The 23,493-nt window shown below is 38.4% G+C and overlaps 2 protein-coding genes across 2 annotated transcripts in view; one reads left to right on the forward strand and one right to left on the reverse strand.

Moving 5' to 3' along the window:
* The window catches only part of LOC134656436 (dystroglycan 1), a 151,802-nt gene extending 129,893 nt beyond the window's left edge, over positions 1–21,909 (forward strand). Inside the window, exons 2-6 of the mRNA XM_063511969.1 lie at positions 18,045–18,155; positions 19,130–19,270; positions 19,715–19,877; positions 20,534–20,629; positions 21,294–21,909. Coding sequence (XP_063368039.1) covers positions 18,045–18,155; positions 19,130–19,270; positions 19,715–19,877; positions 20,534–20,629; positions 21,294–21,538 — 756 coding nt within the window. The 3' untranslated portion in view covers positions 21,539–21,909. The remainder of the gene's footprint in view (positions 1–18,044; positions 18,156–19,129; positions 19,271–19,714; positions 19,878–20,533; positions 20,630–21,293) is intronic.
* Positions 1–23,493, reverse strand: part of LOC134656432 (elongation factor-like GTPase 1) — a 232,131-nt gene that overhangs the window by 201,561 nt on the left and 7,077 nt on the right. The window contains exon 9 of the mRNA XM_063511962.1: positions 22,814–22,927. Within this exon, the coding sequence (XP_063368032.1) occupies positions 22,814–22,927 (114 nt within the window). The remainder of the gene's footprint in view (positions 1–22,813; positions 22,928–23,493) is intronic.

The following is a 23,493-nucleotide window of genomic DNA, read 5'->3' on the forward strand; positions in this document are numbered from 1 at the left end:
GAGGAATGACCCAAACACATGAAAGGTCAGATTATATTTGGTACGAGAGAAGAAGACATAATACTTTGTGAGTTAGTTCAAGATGTGCGAAGCGCACGTGCCCAATACTCTTTTCAGTACAATCATATTTTGTTGGAAATAGAAAGCAAAAGTGTCAACTGGCGATGATGGTTTGATGATGTTATTCTGTACAGATATTTTTACATGTTGGCATAAAGTCTTAGATTAATTAAACTAGAACTATGTAAATTGATTATATCACGTAAGTATTAAATAATATAAAATACATCCCGACGTTTCGAACCCTCTAAAGCGCTTGTAGGCAACGCGAGACCACCGTTCCGTGTGACCGTTTACATATTTAGTTTTACGAGGGGCGTTCAAAATATTCTCGGTATTGATATCTTACGACCTCTTCTAAAATTTCTTTCGTTACTGGCCGCTAAGGTTTATTCATTGACATTAAAAAAAAGTATAATTCGAACCGAGATAGTCTTTTGTTTTTCTGCAATTGCTGAACAAACATGAACATCCTGTGCGAATTGACAATGTTAACTAAATTAGAACATCGATGCGTGATAAAATTCTTGAAAAAACAGGGTAAAAATCAAAAAACCATAAAAGAGGAAATGGATTGTGTTTACCGTGAGTCTGCTCCTTCTTTATCTACCATTCAAAAGTGGTCAAGCGAGTTTAAACGCGGAAGGGAGAGTATTGAAGATGACCCTAGACCTGGCCGGCCTGTAGTAGCTACTTCACAAGAAAATATTGATAAAGTGGAAAAACTTATATTGGAAGATGGTCGAGTGAAGGTAAAATCTATAGCACAAGTAACCAATCTCTCTATTGGTACCGTACATGATATTATACATGACCATCTTAATATGTCAAAAGTAAGTGCAAGATGGGTTCCGCGAATGCTGACTCGGCTTCAAAAAGACATGCGTGTAGCTTGTTGTTCCGATTTTATTGACCTGTGCGGTGAAAATCCTGATGAGGTGCTGCAAAGAATAGTTACTGGAGATGAAACCTGGGTTCATCATTATGACCCAGAGAGTCTTGGTAATTTTTAGATTTGGGTCATACATCTCACACGTAAAATAGGCACAATGGTTGTCGATTTGCGGAAAATGCCCAAAAGCACTAACTAACTACAAAGGTTTGCGAGTTTGCTACGTTTATGTATACGATTAGAAAAACGCGTTCCACGCAAGTAACGTAATGAAAAAATATCGTAGTTACATCTTGGGCATTTTATTTAATAGTTATTTGTTTTACAAGGGGGCAAAGTTGTTGTTTAACCGCTCGTGCTAATATTGATACCCGAGCAAGCGAAGGATTCCAAAATTGAACCACGAGCGTAGCGAGTGGTCCGAAAAATGGAATCTTGAGCGTTGCGAGGGTTTCAAAGCACGAGGGTTAAACAAAATTTGCCCCCGAGTGAAACACATAATTTTTCACCACACCAACCCGAAGCAAATATTAAATGTAAAATATCAAATCAAATCAAATGAATAATCATTTATTTACAAACAAGATATATACAATGTATTACTAAAAGAAATTAAAAACTAGCTTAAATCTAAAATAGGCCCTTGAGGCATTGTACCAAGGATGCTGGCGACATTTCCTCGCTGTATCGCAATGCTGATACGTTGTGCGTGGTAGCCGCCAGCTCTTCGGTCACCAGTTACGTCAACCAGACGCTTCGCGATTTCTGCGAACAACTTATGCGCGCTGGGACCCCATGGACCTAGAGTTTCAACTCCAAATGGTACAAAATGGTACTCTCTACCGAGGCTCTTATATTTGTTACGTTTTAAAATTTCGGCGCTTTCCGCCGCCCCGCCCGCTTTTACATTAGTCCGTTGGAGGTGGGACGGTGCCAGTGTGTCTACGCAGGTAGCATCCCACACTAACATCCGTCCCAAGCTCCAAGGAACTAAGGACACCCCATCGGGCCTCTTGCCATCGTCTCTGAAAATGCCAGTCGGCTCAAGAAGAGCAGGCACATTGATGGTGGCAAGAGACCGACGGATTATGTCATTAAGCGACGCATGTCTCGAAAAGCGTCCTGCACTTTTTTGACAGGATAATCCATGGTGTCCCAGTCGGTCCACGTCCGTGCCACAAGAGCATATGTGTGGCGTACACACCGAAACCCCAAGTCGCAAACCAGTCGCCAGTCTAAGGGAGGCCGGATCCAAGAAAGTACCAGTATTGGGCGAAGGATGGGCATGTAGCCAGTAACCGGCTTCCCGGGCTCCGACCGCCAAAAGCCTCGCGCGATCTGGACCTGTACAGTTGTTTAGCAGAGTATTGTAAGCTAAATCACAGTAAACATTATCCCAGCTCCTTTGTGAATTTGGGTTGTCTGGAAATTGTTTGCCTGGGCAAGCAATTTTAAAAGCATTTTTGGCGTCCTCAAAGCCCGCAATCTCACAGTTTGTGGGCAAAGCCCTTAAGATATTTCCTATATATATTAATGATATTAAATATTTATCATCCAAAATCATCATTTAAAAGTCAATTCTACCAGCAAACATAAGAAAACAACTCAAAATTTGCATTTGATTACTTTGCCATTTGATTAAAGTGCAACTTTGCTATCCGTTTTTGAAGTGCAAAGTAAGCCTTTCCGAGATGGTGTGGTGAAAAGATTTTTTATATTGTTTCTACTCAGAATCACAAGCTATTTCGATCCTAATTAGAAAAAAAAGTGTCCCAATCTTTTTATTGCTCTTCCGTAGCTAATTAATATTTATAAACTTTGCATAGCGGTAACGGAATTCCGAGTAGAAACAACATAAAAATTCACAAATCAGAAAAAAAGTAGGCAAGCGTACAGTTTTCAATAAAATTGCCCATCTCTCTCGTGGACGGATGTCACGTTACATTGACGCTTTGATCCCGACTTAAGCGCCCGCGCACAGAATCGGAACAATCGGCCAGGATTAACCTCCTCTGACCTCCTGATGACTTGGTCTCCGGCGCCTCGCGCTGTTATCCGACCACTATCAGAACGGTATTCGCTAAGCGGTTAACTTTACCGATAACCTCTCTTTTAATGGCGCAAAAGCTTTGAATACGAAAAAGGTGAAATTGAGAACAAAAGTAAAATTTGTTAAAGTGGATTTGCCAGGGGACAGCCATGGCAATTTTACAAGTTTTTATTTACTTTCACCCCCGTTGTCTGTAATCAAATCTTGCAAGTTAAATTTGACCCACTTCCCGGTTTCCGATGAAGCTGAAAATTTGCATACGTGTGTAAGTCGGGTGACAATGCAATATTATGGTACCATGGAGCTGATCTGAAAATGGAGACAGGAGGTAGTCAGGAACTCTGTGATAAAACAACGGAACCTAAATGTGTTAGGGGTTTTTAGAATTGTCTCGATGAGTATTAGTTGTCTGTGGAAAAAAAGTACAGTCAGCGATAAAAGCTTGTACCAAAAATTAAATTTTTGCCAAAAACTTTTTTAGTGTTCCGCACAAAACTTTGTTCGCGGAACACTTATGGAATCACTTCGGTCTTGCAAATCAGTTAAATGCGTTTTTTTTGCATTTAAAGCGCTATAGTACTACACTTAACTTGCATGGACCTCTGATTGTCTAAATCATAATGTAAGAACCTGGCTGTTATTGGTGGAGTAGACGCCAGTTTTCGCGATCCTGAGCCAAGTTACTTAGGGCCCTGTAAGACACAACATTTGTTTTTTTCTTTTAGTTTTTGCGTATAGCTTGCTCGTGGTATAGCTTTCCTTTGATTGTCCAAAAAGCAAACCTTATCCTTCTTATTTTTCGTATTTGACACAACGGTGTCGCAGATCGAATCACAAGTACTTTATTTATACCGCTCTGTTTATCCACAAACCGCATAAATTAATCAATCGACGAAGCATAAAGAGAAAGCCCTTAAATTAATTTTTAGTGGAATCAACCAAATTGGCAATTCGTAGGGCGCCCGAGTGAAAGTTGGTGCGATGATGTATAAAAGTAACAAAAAGTTGTGACCAGAGATTGGAGTGGCGACGTGAAGGTCGGAAGAGAGCATCGATATTCAACAAACTTTACAAACTGTCCGCCTTAACTGGACCAATATAAATCATATTATTTCCTTATTAAAAAAAAATTTACAATCCCCCATTAGTTAATTTAAGTTTAATCCGGTTTAGTTCTTACAAATACATATAAGTCAAAATGACAGATGAAGACAAACGATTAATTGACTGATTAATTGTCAATTTAAAGCACACAAACGGTGGCTCTTTTTTATACCGAAAATAACTGAATTAATTGTAACAATTGTCTGGTCTGGGTATTAGTTTATAATACATATGTATAATGTCCATATCTAAAATTCCGCACAATATTTTTTGGAATGATCAGAAAAGTGACGTGAAAAGAAACTTTGATTGGTCTTCTTTAAACGTAGTGGTACTTTTATACAGCTTTTACTCAGGTATAATAAAATAAAATAAATAAATAATAATCTAAGAATCGTTATGTTTTGGCAGCAAGAATAATTTTCAACAATGCCGGCATCTTTTTAATTTATTTATTTTCTACCAATACTTCTTAAATTATTTTCCCAAAAAGTGGTGTTACATTTTTTGTACATTTGTGCTTACATAAGAGGAATGACCCAAACACATGAAAGGTCAGATTATATTTGGTACGAGAGAAGAAGACATAATACTTTGTGAGTTAGTTCAAGATGTGCGAAGCGCACGTGCCCAATACTCTTTTCAGTACAATCATATTTTGTTGGAAATAGAAAGCAAAAGTGTCAACTGGCGATGATGGTTTGATGATGTTATTCTGTACAGATATTTTTACATGTTGGCATAAAGTCTTAGATTAATTAAACTAGAACTATGTAAATTGATTATATCACGTAAGTATTAAATAATATAAAATACATCCCGACGTTTCGAACCCTCTAAAGCGCTTGTAGGCAACGCGAGACCACCGTTCCGTGTGACCGTTTACATATTTAGTTTTACGAGGGGCGTTCAAAATATTCTCGGTATTGATATCTTACGACCTCTTCTAAAATTTCTTTCGTTACTGGCCGCTAAGGTTTATTCATTGACATTAAAAAAAAGTATAATTCGAACCGAGATAGTCTTTTGTTTTTCTGCAATTGCTGAACAAACATGAACATCCTGTGCGAATTGACAATGTTAACTAAATTAGAACATCGATGCGTGATAAAATTCTTGAAAAAACAGGGTAAAAATCAAAAAACCATAAAAGAGGAAATGGATTGTGTTTACCGTGAGTCTGCTCCTTCTTTATCTACCATTCAAAAGTGGTCAAGCGAGTTTAAACGCGGAAGGGAGAGTATTGAAGATGACCCTAGACCTGGCCGGCCTGTAGTAGCTACTTCACAAGAAAATATTGATAAAGTGGAAAAACTTATATTGGAAGATGGTCGAGTGAAGGTAAAATCTATAGCACAAGTAACCAATCTCTCTATTGGTACCGTACATGATATTATACATGACCATCTTAATATGTCAAAAGTAAGTGCAAGATGGGTTCCGCGAATGCTGACTCGGCTTCAAAAAGACATGCGTGTAGCTTGTTGTTCCGATTTTATTGACCTGTGCGGTGAAAATCCTGATGAGGTGCTGCAAAGAATAGTTACTGGAGATGAAACCTGGGTTCATCATTATGACCCAGAGAGTAAACAAGAGTCCATGCAGTGGCACATTAAGGGTTCAGCTCATCCCAAGAAGTTGAAGGTCATCCCTTCAGCTGGCAAGGTCATGGCCACGATATTTTGGGATTGTGAAGGAGTATTACTAATCGATTATAAAGAAAAAGGTGTAAATATCACAGGACAGTACTACGCTAACATTCTACGTCAATTAAAGGATGTAATTAAAGAAAAGAGGCGAGGAAAGTTAACCAAAGGTATTCTGCTTCTGCATGACAACGCCCCCGTCCATACTGCTCATATTGCCAAGGCAGCTATTGTTGAACGTGGGTTTAAAACTGTTACTCACCCACCGTATAGTCCGGACTTAGCCCCCAGCGACTTCTTTTTGCTCCCCAATCTTAAAAAGGATCTGCGTGGAAATAAATTTTCTGACGATGAAGCATTGAAGGCGGCAGTGGAGGAGCATTTTTACACGAAAGATAAAAAATATTTTTACGAGGGATTAAAAAAAATAATTGATTGATCTTTTAAGTGTATGAACATAGGGGGGGAGTATATTGAAAAATAAAAATATCAAACTTTTCGTACTTGTTTGTTTTCATTCTCATACCGAGAATATTTTGAATACCCCTCGTATTTCATGAGTAACTATCACGGTAACCAAGACGACAATATTAATTCAACTAGTTTTACGATATCGAGAAAGTTAAAAGGAAAGGACCAAAAGGTTTTAGGAGACCATCCTTAACTTTTTAATTAACGATTACATGCGATTACCTATTGACATTAACAAATAAAAAATATCAAATACTTAGAAGAAAGTGTCAATCGTTTCGTTTCTAAGTTTCTGTGTAGAAGTGAAGTCAGCTTACAGCAGTTTTTACTAGTTTTTATCATTATTATAACTCAAACCCAAAATAAGTTAATAAAATAACAAGAATACAAAGCCTTGTTGTGAGCCTATATGTCAATGCAGGTTACTAGAGTAGATATAACCACCGACAAGATATTATCGAAATTAAATCTCGCAGCAGGTGCACATTGTGCGACACTGGAGCTCCGGACCGTAACGGTTGTTTGTTCACTTAGCACGATCTTTTACACGTGTCAGAGACGATTAGGTGAAACTGACTGAGACTGTCGCCTAGTGTTGAGTCGCTCACTCGTGAGGCACCTCATTTGTACCACTCATTATGTTAATTTGTCGCAGTACTTCGTACCGCAAAAATGTCTTACTTCACTCCTCTATTAATTTTACTCCTTTACTCGCGCGCATCACAAACCTCTTGCCACCATCAGACAAATCATTCACACACTTCAAATTTCAAATAACTCTTATCCGTTCAAATTCACTCGCGAGTCTCGCGATCCTCAAAACTCGTACAACTCGCAAGAGAGTCACTGGATCGCGCGAGGCGCTAGGTGCTCGCCTGCTCGCCGACACTCAAAACTCAAATGTCTCAAATGTGTCAAATGAAGAAACGAGTAATGGTTCACACTGTCAACTGCCGAACTACAAACCTTATTGCAACGACAAAAGGTCCACCGAGAAATGCGTTGAGTTTGTACCACTCACCGCCTCTCTGTGACATGAACCCCTCAAAAATCCTTTCCAAATGAAACAATGAATTAGAAATACCCAAAGAGGGAGTGAGACAGACACGCGACGTACTTGAATATCGCTGAAAAATTGTCGCTGTTGGAATTAATGGAATAGTCGATGCTGAAAATATGCTAGTACCTCACCTCATTTGAAGTAAGACATTGTAACACCTCATTTTAGAAAATGAGGTACTCATACAAACTCATTTTAAATTGATGTCCTACCCATCACTACAGTGTCGCCCTTTAAAGTGAACATGGACCATTAAAAAAAAAACCGGCCAAGTGCGAGTCGGACTCGCGCACGGAGGGTTCCGCACCATCAACAAAAAAACAAGCAAAAAAACGGTCACCCATCCAAGTACTGACCCCGCCCGACGTTGCTTAACTTCGGTCAAAAATCACGTTTGTTGTATGGGAGCCCCACTTAAATCTTTATTTTGTTCTGTTTTTAGTATTTGTTGTTATAGAGGCAACAGAAATACATCATCTGTGAAAATTTCAACTGACTAGCTATCACGGTTCGTGAGTTACAGCCTGGTGACAGACGGACGGACGGACGGACGGACGGACAGCGGAGTCTTAGTAATAGGGTCCCGTTTTTACCCTTTGGGTACGGAACCCTAAAAATCGTCTTATTCATGACTCACTTCAACATCTACCATACCTTTGTAAAATTCTGTCTCCTTCTAACAAACAGAAATGTGAAGATGACGGATGAGGACAAACGATTTGTTAGATTTGATAGACGTTTCGACGTCGTCGGGTTATACCCGACTGCGGACTTTTCAGAGCTTAACATTTCTGAAAGTCGTATTAAGTTCAGATAGTAACCTTGTCTGGGCTGAAAAACAGCGCTGCAGTGTCACTCATGCTGAGTTGATGCTGGCAGCATTATGCTGACGCCCAAACCATTTGTCACAGCAAATGTTTAGTTATTAAGTTACAATAGTCTGGTTAAGATTTTAGATAACAGGTATACCTAATGTTTATAGGTTAAGTAACTTCTTCTTTTTAATATTGTGTGTTCTGTATTCGCTGTTGTGGCAATAAAATACATCTTCTTCTTCTTGTCACCTTTCAAGAAAGCGAATTCTATGACATCATATTCATCAAAACGGGCTCTACAGTTGTACGCTACGTTTATACACGTATATCTAAAGGTACAGATTGCTAAAATTACCGAAGTCGGGTGAAAATTGCGGAAAGCGACATCGAAATGTTACGCGAACAACCGCCTTCGATGGTCAAATAATATTTCACTAATATATTTTCCATAACATTATCGCCAGGCCATTTCAACAGTTACCTACAATCATGACCAACTCCTAAGATACTCTAAGGACTTTCCCACGCTGTCTCTCGGCCGCCACTGAGGAACCTTTCTGCCCCACCGGCCATAATTTAGGGATTAGTTGTCTTTATCATCCACTCATCAATGTCTATCGAAGCTATATTTGAACATCATGATATAAATGAGCAATGTCGTGTATATTAAAGGGTGCTGAAATTATATTCGTGTAAAAAGTGAGTTGTAAACTAAATAAGTTTATTAACCTGATCTGCCGACGTGACAGCGCAATTGGCAGAAAATCGCGGCACCTGACCGTGATGAATTGTCGATGTTGTCGACAATCTGTATGTTGCAGTGTTCTGTGAAATACCTAAAACAGTATTATAAACTCAAGAGCGGAAATGGGTAGCCATATTAGAATGGGGCGGCATTTTACAATGTGCCCTTTACTATTGGGCTTTATATATGCAGGGTTCGATTCTACTCACTAATATCGACAAAAGCAGAGAAAAGAGCTGAAAATAATTATCCGTGCTCATCACAAAAATAATCTTACAATAGGATTTAATAAATGTGTCCGAATGTCACTTAAGAGCTCTTCCTACAGTTCTTACATCTTAAAAACCTAGATATTTCACAACAAGGCGTAATTTCAAACCTTGCCAGCAACACACATCAATCGGGCCGATTTTTTATCGGATGCGACTAAGTTGCACACTCGCCCGGCCACAATTTGTTCCCTTAAAAGGAAACACACGTAAACGTGTAATACATGTTTTATCGTTTCTCGAGGGAACCCTACTGATTTATATCTTATTGCAAACTTTATCGCTATTGCGAATTGCTTATGATTTTTTAACCGACTTCCAAATCTAAAAGGAGGAGGTTATCAATTCGGTTGTATGTTTTTTTTTTAGGGTTCCGTAGCCAAATGGCAAAAAACGGAACCCTTATAGATTCGTCATGTCTGTCTGTCTGTCCGTCTGTCCGTCTTGTCCGTCCGTATGTCACAGCCACTTTTCTCCGAAACTATAAGAACTATACTGTTGAAACTTGGTAAGTAGATGTATTCTGTGAACCGCATTAAGATTTTCACACAAAAATAGAAAAAAAAACAATAAATTTTTGGGGTTCCCCATACTTCGAACTGAAACTCAAAAATGTTTTTTTCATCAAACCCATACGTGTGGGGTATCTATGGATAGGTCTTCAAAAATGATATTGAGGTTTCTAATATCATTTTTTTCTAAACTGAATAGTTTGCGCGAGAGACACTTCCAAAGTGGTAAAATGTGTGTCCCCCCCCCTGTAACTTCTAAAATAAGAGAATGATAAAACTAAAAAAAATATATGATGTACATTACCATGTAAACTTCCACCGAAAATTGGTTTGAACGAGATCTAGTAAGTAGTTATTTTTTTATACGTCATAAATCGCCTAAATACGGAACCCTTCATGGGCGAGTCCGACTCGCACTTGTTTTTATTTTTTTTATTTTTTTTTATGTTTGTTACTCCATATCTCCGTCATTACTGGACCGATTTTCAAAATTTTTTTTTGATTGTATGTATATGCATACAGATTGGTCCCGTTTTTGTCAAAACCCAGTTCTGATGATGGGATCCATGAGTAATCGAGGGAACTCCTCAAATCTTAAAGGCATACATATATGATTTTTGTGTTTTTATCAACAAATCAAGCATATACATTTAAAAAAAAGCGGCCAAGTGCGAGTCGGACTCGCCCATGAAGGGTTCCGTATTTAGGCGATTTATGACGTATAAAAAAAAAACTACTTACTAGATCTCGTTCAAACCAATTTTCGGTGGAAGTTTACATGGTAATGTACATCATATATTTTTTTTAGTTTTATCATTCTCTTATTTTAGAAGTTACAGGGGGGGGGACACACATTTTACCACTTTGGAAGTGTCTCTCGCGCAAACTATTCAGTTTAGAAAAAAATGATATTAGGAACCTCAATATCATTTTTGAAGACCTATCCATAGATACCCCACACGTATGGGTTTGATGAAAAAAAAATTTTTGAGTTTCAGTTCGAAGTATGGGGAACCCCAAAAATGTATTGTTTTTTTTCTATTTTTGTGTGAAAATCTTAATGCGGTTCACAGAATACATCTACTTACCAAGTTTCAACAGTATAGTTCTTATAGTTTCGGAGAAAAGTGGCTGTGACATACGGACGGACAGACAGACGGACAGACGGACAGACGGACAGACAGACAGACAGACATGACGAATCTATAAGGGTTCCGTTTTTTGCCATTTGGCTACGGAACCCTAAAAAGTGACATTTGATGAAGTGGAACTGCTGATGATGATCAGAACGGAACTCTTCAACGACGCATAGTACACGTTTGACGATTTGTCCTCTTCGTTATGTTTGTTAAGCAAGTTAAGTTTATAAGCCACATTTTTGTCAAGTTCGAGTTCTGATGATGGGATCCATGAGGAATCGAGGGAACTCCTCAAATCTTAAAGGCATGCATATAGAGATTTTTGTATTTTCATCAAAAAATTAAGCATTTTCATTAAAAACTGTCGCATTTGATGCAGTGGAACTGCTGATGATGATCATAACGGAACTCTTCAACGACGCATAGCTCGCATTTGGCGATTTGTCCTTTTCGTTATGTTTGTTAAGCAAGTTAGGTTTTTAGGCACATTTATGTCAATCTCAAGTCCTGAACATGGGATCCATGAGGAATCGAGGGAACTCCTCAAATCTTAAAGGCATACGTATAGAATTTTATATATTTTCATCAGAAAATCAAGCATTTACATTACAAACTGTGGCATTTGATGAAGCGGAACTGCTGATGATGATCAGAACAGAACTCTTCAACGACGCATAGTACACGTTTTGTGATTCTGAATTTCGATTTTGACTTGGACTGGGCCCCGGACTCCGGACTCGGACCCGTACTCGGACTCGGACCCGTACTCGGACTCGGACCCGTACTCGGACTCGGACCCGTACTCGGACTCGGACCCGGACCTTGATCCGGAAAACCACTTTGATACCTAAACTAAACAAACCACTATGATTACCATAAAATGTATACATATTACCAAATAAAGTATAAGCGCCGTTAAGTGGGTCCAGGCTAGTAGTTAGAGAAGTCGGTTTTTTTCTATTAAAGATTATTTCTGTATCCTTTATTTATAACTAGTTTTTCAATGCTACTTTGCCTGCGCACGTTTAGATATAGGTACCTATTCCCGTGCCTCATTTCACTCCCTTAGGATATGATTGGTACCGACTTCAAACATATCATTCGCTACCGCATATACCTAAAAGTAATTTTTTAAGTCGATTTTTTTAGAAGGTGAATCTCAAATATTAATTCGATACAGGTTTTTTCCCGCGCTCTAGGCTACCTTAGTCTACGTATATCACTAATAGCCAATAAAACCTTTTAAACTATACAAGTATAAATATTAATAAAATATTTATGAGCCGTAACATCGAATACATATAAAATAAATTGCTTTTACTCGTACATCATCAAATTTGAAACAAGATAACACGCGAAATAGAGTTAATTAGACTGTAAACAACGTATACCTATGTACGTACCTATTCCTACTTAATCCCGATAAGACCATTGGGGATTGGACTGTCAGGACAAATTAGTTACTTAGTTGTTATGTAGAAAAAGTAATAGGAATAAGAATAATCTGTGTAAGAGATCATTATGAGAGTTCTTTGTTTTAGTAATTACATTGTAAGTATCCTTTTATTTTTCAGCAAGATAGCGTATTAGGCCCACAAAATAGTTATTTTAGATACAAGTGCGAAAAAGAGGAAATTCGAAACGAGTGGCGATAAATTAAAACACGACCGAAGGGAGTGTTTTAAATCGACACGAGTTGCGAATTACCTATTCGCACGTGTATCGAACAACGTTTTACAGTACATATGGCACTTTAAAGTTTCGACATACGCACGAAAAGTGCTATTTTACGCACTAGTGCGGAAAAGTAGGGGCATATGTACTGTGAACATATTTTCGCCACGTTTCGATTTTAGTTCCACTCGCACTTAGCTACACAACGGAAAACCAGCGTTAGGCCATTTTAACTTCATATTATTAAATAGGTTAGTATGGGTTTTATTTGTAATGTTGTCCTAATAAGGTAAACGTACTAGTGCTCGACATGCTAATGCCCAATAGATGGCACCCTGCTGTCACCTCTATTGACAATGACTTAAGTTTCAAGATGACATGTACTGGGACCGCGTCGAGCACCAGTACGTTTACCTTATATGTTCAATTAGATGTCCCAAATAAATTTGAGCCATTTCCAAAGTTTGCGTCGGGGTCACTCGTGTTGCATTGAGCAACAACCAATTTGCTGGAACGACAATAGCGTTCGCACGGAGGCACCCAGCCCAATGCTCCCATTCAATGCTTCTATGTCAATGATCTAGCTATCGACGAGTTTAACTATAGTGTGTTTTATTTTCTTGTCTTTCGGTTGTTTAAGTCTGAGGGTAAAAAAAAGTTGGGTGTGATGAGTGTAGATTTGAAGTTACTTGACACGGGTTATGAGTCTCCACGCATAATGCTTTCTAGTCTTTTGATTCGTGAGCAAATTCCGTTTTAAAATTAAAATTAAAAAACTGGTTAAATGAAAATGTATTTTACAACCTAAATGAGTTTTTTTTCTGGAATCACCAGTTTGTTAAGTATAAGTTAGTCAGTAAGCTAGTATAGTTAGTAGTTTTAAGATCATATTGTATGCTCGAAATGGGCAACTGTTGATTCGATATCTCATGTTTATGACATCTTATGTACACAGTTTACAATTAATAAATACTTTACTTTACTTTACAAAGCGTAACTGTCTGGAAAAACACTCCTACCAAAATAATCACAATAATCTTGAGAGAGATAGAGGAAGACTTCATCGCTTTCGATGGCGGCGACCCTAAATAAACATTATGAACGTTGTCTATATGTATATCGTCAGCCTTAATATGGCTGGCTAGGCCGAATTTGCTCCTAAATACTCTACTGTACGTGTGACAATAAAATTGGCCAACCGCGTTGAACGTGTACACTATAAGTTATCATTTTTGATAACTGGCGTCACAGACAAGACATCCTCTAGACTGAGCATAGTAACGCTACCCCCTCTGCCACTCATGCGGTAGTTTTACTCCATCTTCGAGTCAATCCCGTGCCGTGATTGGTCCGTGTCTTTGAACGGACCAATCACGGCACGGGATTCGCTCACCTCGTCCCCCCGCACCCCCGAATTTTTGGCAGCATCGGTTTCATGAAATAATTGCTCTAAACTCAGTCTAGAGGATTCCTAGTCTATGACTGGCGTTTACGTCTTAAGTGTTACGTGTGACGCGTTTGACGCTGTTACATTTTTTTTTTTCAATTTATTTATTTGGGACAAAAAACAGTAACACACAGGGTTAAGACACAGAAATAGAATACAAAGGGTAATAAAGTGTGAGACCAACAACATCGTCCACAGATTACTAGATTACCTACTGATAAATCTAAAATATATAGCGCTAGGTAACAACATAAAGCTAAAAGTAACAAAGCTACGATTACAAAATAGGTTTGTGAATACAGTAACAAATTCATATTAGCAGGAGTAGTCTATACAATGTAACGAGCGAGTAAAAACAGTTAAAACAGCATGGACCATCGGAGCGACATTTTAATTATGTTTTGTTTGAAGCAACTGAATCAAATTATTTTTATACACATTATCAGACATCATGAAAATGTCAATTTCATTAAAATACAAATTGTGACATTTAACCAGCCTGTATATGGGATCACGTTCTCCAGCGTGGGTGCGGCAGCGCGAGTCTGCAAACAGCTGGTGCTTGCGCGCAGCGCGCTCCCGCGCCCGCGTCGGTACGCGATAGCTAATAGCGCCGCTCAGGCTGGGACAGTCGAATTTGTTGTGGCAAAGGTTATATAGGACCATCGCATCCAGGAGGAGGCGTCGGTTTTGTAAGTTGAGTAATTTGTACGTATCGAGAAGCTGTTGGTAACTTAAACACGAACGGTAACATCGGAAATGCATGGCACGCAAGAATTTCTTTTGAACAGTCTCTATTGAGCTTTTGTACTTATTGTAGAAAGGATTCCATATCGACACGGCGTATTCAATTTGTGACCTAACCAGCGACTTATATAAATAGAGGTAAGTTGAGGGTTGTTTAAAATCCATTCCGAGACGCATAATAAGACCGTACATTTTATATGCTTTACCGATGATATGGCTGATATGACAATCTAAATGTAGTTTTGAGTCTAAATTGACACCAAGATCTTTTATTACCGAGACTTTTTCGAGAGTCGATCCGCTAAGGGTGTAGGAAGTGGGAAAGGCGTGGGGTTTCTTGGTAAAAGTAATTTGTTTGCATTTAGGCAAGCTGAAACCCAATTTATTTTTATGACAATACTCGCTGAGTCTGTTTAAATCACTTTGGAATTTGAGACGGTCCTCTTCGTTTTCAACAATATGGTAGATTTTAAGATCATCGGCGTAGAGTAGAAAGTTACAAAATTTAAAACAACTGTCTATGTCATTAATGAATAGAGTGAATAACAAAGGCCCTAATATAGATCCTTGTGGGACTCCAGAAGTTACATGGACACACTTAGACTCATATCCGTTGACTGCAACTTTTTGTGTGCGGTTTGTAATGTACATATTGATGGACTTATTATAAAGATTTCATAGAAGTACTTATAGAAGGTCTATCTATAGGTAGTGTATCTAAACTAAATACAGATCACACTGTATCAGTGAGCTTCCATCAAACTTCTAACAGTTCCATTCGCACGCGAGAAGACAATGAGGATGGCTGAGTTGTGCCATTCCTATCGCATACCGAGTGGGGGATAACGCAATATTGTAGTTTTATATCGAATTATTACACAGTTTAATCAAGGGCATGCCATGAGAAAATGCAGGCAGACTTTTAAAGGTAACTTTAAAGGTCCCTTTTTCAGTTTTTCGTAAATAACTCGTAAACGGTGGCTCATAGCAAAAAATGTACTCACTTTTTTTGCTAGGGTCAATATTGAAAAAGATATCAACACGTAGATAAGAAACACACACATGATATAAAATTGACTAAAGTAGAATTGAATATAATTACCGACTTACTTTGCGACCGATTACTTTGCGAAAAGTGTACTGTATCTTTTTTGTAGGAAATTTTGTGTAGATTATTTACGTTTCAGAACATTTTTTGCTATTGGCCACTCTTTACGAGTTATATACGAAAATATAAAAAAAAACAGATCACAGAATTGATTTTAATTAACGTTCCTTTGAATATTGACCCTAGCAAAAAAGTGTACGGAATCTTTCTTGTAGACAATTTTATGTAGATTACTTATGTATAAGAACATTTTTTGCTATGAGCCACCGTTTACAAGTTATTTACGAAAAACTAAAAAAAGGGACCTTTAAACCTCCCCCCCCCACCCGTTAGCACAACCCTCATCCACCAGTACTTTCAGTATGTTGTGTAAGGCACTTTTACCTAGAACTGTGCCAAAATTCGCTTACACATCTATTATTTCCCCTGTTTTCCCTTCGTTTGGTGGCCTATCTAGTTTCCTGTCTTTACGCCCCTCTGAACAGTGAGGTCACGTTATTCTGGTTCGCTTTAGAACTCGAATGATGGCATCGATGAGAATATACCTAGTTACGAACAGACATTCTTCAATGGAAGTTATCGGTTGTATCTCAGCAATTCTAACTTTAACTATACGTAGAGTGGAGTAAAAAGCATTGTTAATTCTACTTCCGTGATCGCTTTGTGATGGTTCGTTTGAACAAGTTTTTATATAGAACTACAAAATTTCAACAATAAAATTTGAACATTGAATACCGTAAAATTGTTCAATGTTAGTATGTCTCGCAACAGTTTAAATTCGAATAACACCTGAACTTATAACAAGAATAGGTATTACTCTTAATTTTGGACCATAGGTAGAAGCTTTTGGACTCTAGTTGGCTTTTACGGCACTCAATTTGTTCCGCGAACTATTGGCGATACGCCAAAATAGCAACTAGATTGTAAAGCCAAACAGGAATTTAGTAACAGCTTAAGGCTATTGGCACAACTGTTAATGTATCTGTTCTACATTAGAAGAATTATGGGAATAGTAGTGCATTTTTTGGATTAATAAAATAATGTTAGGATTGTTAAAATTTGGAAGCTGCCCAGTTTATAAAAAGCTTTTATATAAGGTCAATACGGATAAGTGTTGTTGTGGGATGGGCCTCACATTGGGGCCTGTTTACACACATAGTGTTTATTGCCAGTTCATACATTTCCTATTTAATACTTGCGTATAGACGCAAATGTATGAACTCTCTTTAAACAGTATCTTACTATGTACGGGTCAAACCTTATAATCTAAATTAGAAACAGTTCCTGTCGAGCGATTGAGCTCTATTTTAGGTGTATCCCAATTTGTGCAATTTGTCGTTAGCGGGCACAGATGGGAATAGATCTTCGATCAACACGGGCTTCCGACAGGTCGGAAGGGATAGGCCCAAGCGATATCTTGACATTCAAATCATTCTGCCATTTTTCGCGGGGGGAACGTGCACACAGTCGCACTTCTCACACACTTGCATACAAAATCCAATCTGTAATGACGACACAAATACATAGAAAATGACACCCTACACAGACAAATCTTGCACACCTCGATCTGTTTTTGTGTACGGACGAGTCACAAGTGTCACATCACGCACACTAACACATTTTCGTCAAGAGATGAGAAGTCGGATTTGTTGCTCGACCGATCCGCAATTTGTATTGGGCGAGAAAAATCGATAAATCCAGCAATTACATGAGACTAAAATATAATAATTGTGTTTAAATATAATTAAACGTATGACATGTAAAAAAAATATTACGTGTGAAATGTAACACCTTCTTTTTGTGAATTTGATGTCCCCGACCTCTTTTTACAACAAAAAACCGAGCAATTAGGCATTTTTTCTGCTGCTGTGTTCACTCGCGCGTCTGGACTCGGTCTAGTTAAAAATCCGAGCGCAACTAGTTTTATTACCCGCGTTAGATCAGTTGATCTTGTACCTAGGCAGAGGGGAAATAGTGCGAATGCCGCATCCCTTCCGTGTTGATCGAAGGAATAGATGCATTCAATATGAATCATTGACGTCTGTCTCCGCCTCATGTATGACGCACGCTAATTTGGTATAATTCTGTATGTGTATGACCGGTGACAACGCAATATTACGATGACTTTAACTTGATCTGATGATGGTTTTATTACAATCGTCTCAATGCGTACTAGATCACCCAAATAAATATTTAGTTACCGATAAGAACCCGTACTAAAATATTCATTAAAAAAAAAGAAAACTTACAGTTTTTTAAGCTTGATTAAAGAATGTGTCTTAAACTTTATTTTTATTATTTTCAGACGGTGCCTCTCCCAGCGGGTTCTACGAACGTGCTCGCCAAACCTACCAAGTACCATTATTACCCACACAACCAGCACATCTATCTGCTACCAGAATGCGCCATACAACAGGTAACTAAACATTGGTAATTCTTATTACAATATCTAAAGTATAGCGCCTGGATAAAATCTAATGGCAATCATTGAATTTGCGCGTAATACTTACCTCGATTATCAGGCGATGCATCGCATTTATTTCAATATATTACTTCCACTCTGCTTTTCACCCTCTTAAGGGATAATTATCCGTAATAAAAACTATCCTATGTCCTTCCCCGGGACTCAAACTATCTCTATACTAAATTTCAACTAAATTGGTTCAGCGGTTTTAGTGTGAAGAGGTAACAGACAGACAGACAGACACACGGTTCGCATTTATAATATTATAGTATGGATTACTATGGATATGTAACTAGCAGTTCGGTCCAGTTATCCCGAGCAAATACCTCGTGACTCCTTAACCCCCAGGCTCATCCTATTAACGTCTATCAAAAACGAAACATACAAACATGAAAAGTGCATCCAATGATATGATTTCAATTCGCTCGGTCGATAAGTACCTAAGGTGTCAAAATGAAAGTAGGCCGTCTTCACGGAATGATCGAGTCTTAGACCATTAAATTGAGTAGGTAACAAATTCAAAACCTACAAACTTTTATCCTTACTATCTTTATGATATTAATTGTGGGATTAAGATACATGAAAATCCATTTCTTGGGTTGTTCAGAGGTCATACCTTGAAATTTATGGCGTAAACGATGCGTGATAACGAAAGTTTTCACACGAACAGCGATTACTTTCATCAAATAATGAAACCATCACATCATACAATTTATAGACCTTACGTCAGAAGTGTATAAATATAGGAAAACATACTTTCTTTGGTTTCCATGCAGCCAGTTAGAAACACTTATTCGTAAGCTATAAACAAACTATTATACGAGAAAATTATGTCCTTTTTGGTCGTACTCGTAGTTGCTAACCCAATGACCAGATATTTATTGAATAATGGTATACTTTATTAACTGATTTTAAATGGCTTCCAGGTGTGCAATGCAGTGTACGTGCGTCTAAACTACACCCAGCCACTCTGTGCCTGCCCGGCTCGGTACCGGGACCCTTGTTCCGCGAGTCTCAACGCAGACGACCTGCACACCACCAGGCTTACCACAGATTCTAAGAAGAAGGTAAAGATAAGATAAAAGATCATCCAAATAGGCATACTTACAATGCGCTTATGAGAGTCAAAAAAAGGTAGGTTTTGAAACACACTGTTTTTGTTTTACTAGGCTGACACCAGCCTATCCTGTCTCCCAAGAGATGTGTGTAGCTAACTTTTGCACACAAAAAATACAGAGGTAAAGGTGATGGCAATAAAGTAGTCATTATCATTACGAATATTTCTAATTAATTCTCAATATTGTTTGTTCTGATCATTTTGATGAAGTAGAATACTTCTGGCACCTCTGGCCTCATTAAACTCATGCCAATTTACGTCATTGATTCAGTTATCGCTCCACTTGTAGTTAAATATTTTGTGCCGTTTTTTGGAAAGCTCGATTTTTTTGCCGAGTGTTAAAATACGCTGTCAGGACGTTCTTAATTTCTAACTTCATTCCTTATTTTTCCAGTACGCAAACAAAGCAGTGACGTTAGTGAAGACGTGCGAGGCTGTCTCCGAAATGCGAGAATGTCGCTCTCCACGAGATTGGTCGCTACTGGCCCTGCAGAACATTAGGACCGGCAAGTCGCATTACCTGGTCATCTGCCGGTGTCCAGAGAACCATATACTGGGTAAGTTGATTTGGCAATGATCCCATTCACTTTGATACATGGACTATGTGATAATGCCGCGCTCCACGGGATTGGTCGCTGCGGGCCCTGCAGAACATCAGGACCCAGAGGTGTCCAGAGAACTATATAAATATATTCCAAGATTTGGAATAATTATTTGATTTGAATAACACTTTGATACACCTCTACGGAGAGTCCGTCTCTCCGGTCTCACACACATACTGGGCGAAGTAAGTGCAGTGAGTTAGTATCACTCTCGTCTCAAGCGATACCGCTTGGCACTATTGTTGCTTGAATCATACTGAGCTGATATAATGCCCTAAGCCACGAGATTAACTCCTATCCATTACACAGACGACACATTAGAGAGACGGTCCTATTCATTACATCTACCTAGTTATAACTATTTCAGTCAATTGTACTAGGTATGCCACATGCCATTGACTGCCAGCGAAGAATTTAATCCAGATTCAGTAAGTCATATCAGAGCTCACGCCCGAAATCAGCTTAAAGAAAAAAGCTTTAGAACACATAATCTTGTTTCTAAAAGTAGGTGTAGGATTTGGCTTTCTGACAACACGTCTTGTCGTTTTTGGCGTAATTAGCGCCGCTAAATGTAATGACCAATCACTAATTTGTATGTTTTCTAATTGCAGAAGGGCCGATGTCTCACGATCAGCCCACCTACGCATCAGTACCCGGCATCAGGGTGTATGGAATGATGTGCGTGCGACACAACCCCGTTTACCAAGGTAATTCACCCTTTCCATAAATCCAAATGTCTATTTTACTGCCTTTAGTTAGTACAGTCGCCATAAGATATATAGCAGCAGCCGAGGTGCTCAAAAATATCTGAACACGCACTCTAACGCCTTGACAATAGAGGCGCGTGTTCAGATATTTGTGAGCACCTTGGCCGCTCCTATATATCTGATGGCGACTGTACCTATGTAATTTTATTCCTATCTCGCCACTTTGGTGGAAAAGCCCCATTAGGTTCCAGCAAAGGTAATAATTATTAGAATTTCACCACGCCTAACGATATTTGCGGGGACTCCTGGACACTCCGTAGTCAATCTATTAGTTATGCATAGAGTTTGCAATCCGGATCCGAAATGTATGCAATTATCCGGATCTAGATCCGGATCCGCGGATCTTCTCATACATTTCGGATCCGTCGTGCAAACCCTAGTTATGCACCAACTTTTTGAAACAATTGCTGTATACCTTTTCTGTGTTCTATTTGTGCAATAAAACATGTTTTTTCTAGTCTTATCTTATTTGTCCAAAAACAGGCATGTCTAAGAAAAAACCGGCATGAAAAGATGTTCAAACCGGCATGAAAAGATATATGTAGTCTTTCCGTATTATGCTGTCACCGTTACCAGATACTCAAATTAGTTTCATTGCTTCCAGGGTTCACCGCAAACCGATTCGCCGCAGTACAGAGCACCACCAGCGCGTACAAAGTGGACTACTCCCAGCCACACGCGTACCCCGACAAGCCAGTGTACAACCGCTACCAGTCACCCAGCTATCTCACCCCAAACTACTACAACAGGAGGTCCAGAGTCTCAAGAATCAGAAGAAACGCTGACTACCCCCCCTTCCCATGGTACAAAGTCAGAGAACTGGCGCGATCGTTACACTGGATCGATTAGGATAATTTTATGTTTAAAAAAGTATGTTGGGTTCATTAAGGCTCTTGTAATCGTTGCCTCCTTGAATTCAACGAAAACTTTATAAAACGCTTCCCCGTTATGTAGTCACAGAGAACTTTCCCACTCTAAACGTTCGTTTAGTCTGATGAAAACACTGCCTACTTAATACTCAACTGAATTTATTAGTTTTAAAACTGAGACTCTGTAACCAGTATGCCTAACTTATTTATTTCAGTAATTATATTGTAGCAGTACCTACGTAACTTATTTATGGCATGATATAGAATTGTTTGTTTGCCAGAAACATAGAAATAACCATGACTATAATAAGATTAGTATAAATGGTAAACCAGGAGAAAATTGCCCCAACATCGCACGGCGTGCTATTTAATAAAATATCATCTGGAAATCTGAATTTAAAACCCTACACAATGGAACAAAAAACTTAACTAGAGTTAAGGCTGATTTAGACGGCGCGCGAACTCGCATGCGATTTTAGCTACATTGCGGACTGTTGGTTACGTCCAATTCAACCGACCGATCAAAACCCGCAATGTAATGAAACTCGCATGCGAGTTGTCTCATCGTCTAAATGAGCCCTTAGACCAAGCTAAGTTCGCAGCGATGTTGATAGCCCAAACCGTGCAAGTGTTAAACTTCAAACTTCTATGAAATATGACGTTATTTAAACACATGCACAGTCTAGCTAGGCTATCAAACTTAGCTTGGTTGAATTCTACTGGTACATATTTCAAAATCAAGAAATTTTCGGTAAAAAGGGGCAAGATATTTTTAAGTATGTTTTAGTCGTTGGTTTCTTGGGAGTCTTCTTGGGACCGATAAATTCAGATTTTCACTTAATTATTTAAAAAAATGCCTGTAATTAGAATGTTCTTACACAAAATGATGTGATAATCAATTTCAGATATTTTTTGTGTAACGTCAATGCATTTATAGTTATTTAAGATTTTAGTTTTAGTATTTACATTATTTATTTAAGAAAACCATACTTAGAAAGTTCAGGTGTAAATAGTAGTTTTAATGAAATAAATGTAATTACGAAGATTAAATTTAAAATGAAAGTATTTCAGTGTTTGGTATTTTTTAGATATGACGTACAGCCGTTTCCACCTTAATAATGCTATTTTCCATTTAAAAACATGAAATCTGAGGACTTTTTCTTCAGTACCACATCCATGAGGCTTATAAGATGGGTAGAAAACACAGTAACATGTTTGGTTCACCATACGAGTATCTGCATCTGAAAACACTTACCTAATACTTTCTGGTCGACGACAATATCGCAGGAGTACATGGCGGCCATCAAACGTTGAGGTTGCACTTGGAACGCCTTTCTGCATCCATCTTTCACCGCTGACATGATTTGACCTAACAAATCGAAAAATAATTAAATACCTTATTTTTAACTTAGGTTCAATGTGGCTAATTCCGTCATAGGGACAATTCCGTCCACGAGCGTATATTTCTTTGATCTTTAATCGTAGGAAAAAAACTATCTGCTTTTGATTGCTGAAACCTGTAACTAAAAGCAATCGCTGCTTTGTCGATGAAATTATCAATGTTGTTAATGTTCGTGAAAAACGAGTAGACGGAATAGGCCCTATGACGGAATTAGCCACATTGACCTTAATTTTGTGTTACCTACAAAATCTTCATCTTCATGATCGATGATGTTAATGTAAACAATATAAAAGTGAATTTTAATTTTTCACAAGCAGAAACGTCCGAACTCACGGCCTCTGGAGTATCGATCCAGAGGCTGTGAGTTCAAGTCTCACCCAAGACAGTAATTTACCCTAACACCTACTGACATGACATAAATTTATTAATTTCCGCTACCTAAAGGTTGTCTGGAAGAGATCGCTTTTTAGCGATAAGACCGCCTGTTGTTTAACCTCTTCTTCCTGTATTATCTGTATTGTTTTCTGTAATGA

Source organism: Cydia amplana, chromosome 18 (genome assembly GCF_948474715.1).
Source record: "Cydia amplana chromosome 18, ilCydAmpl1.1, whole genome shotgun sequence".
NCBI classification, from domain to species: domain Eukaryota; kingdom Metazoa; phylum Arthropoda; class Insecta; order Lepidoptera; family Tortricidae; genus Cydia; species Cydia amplana.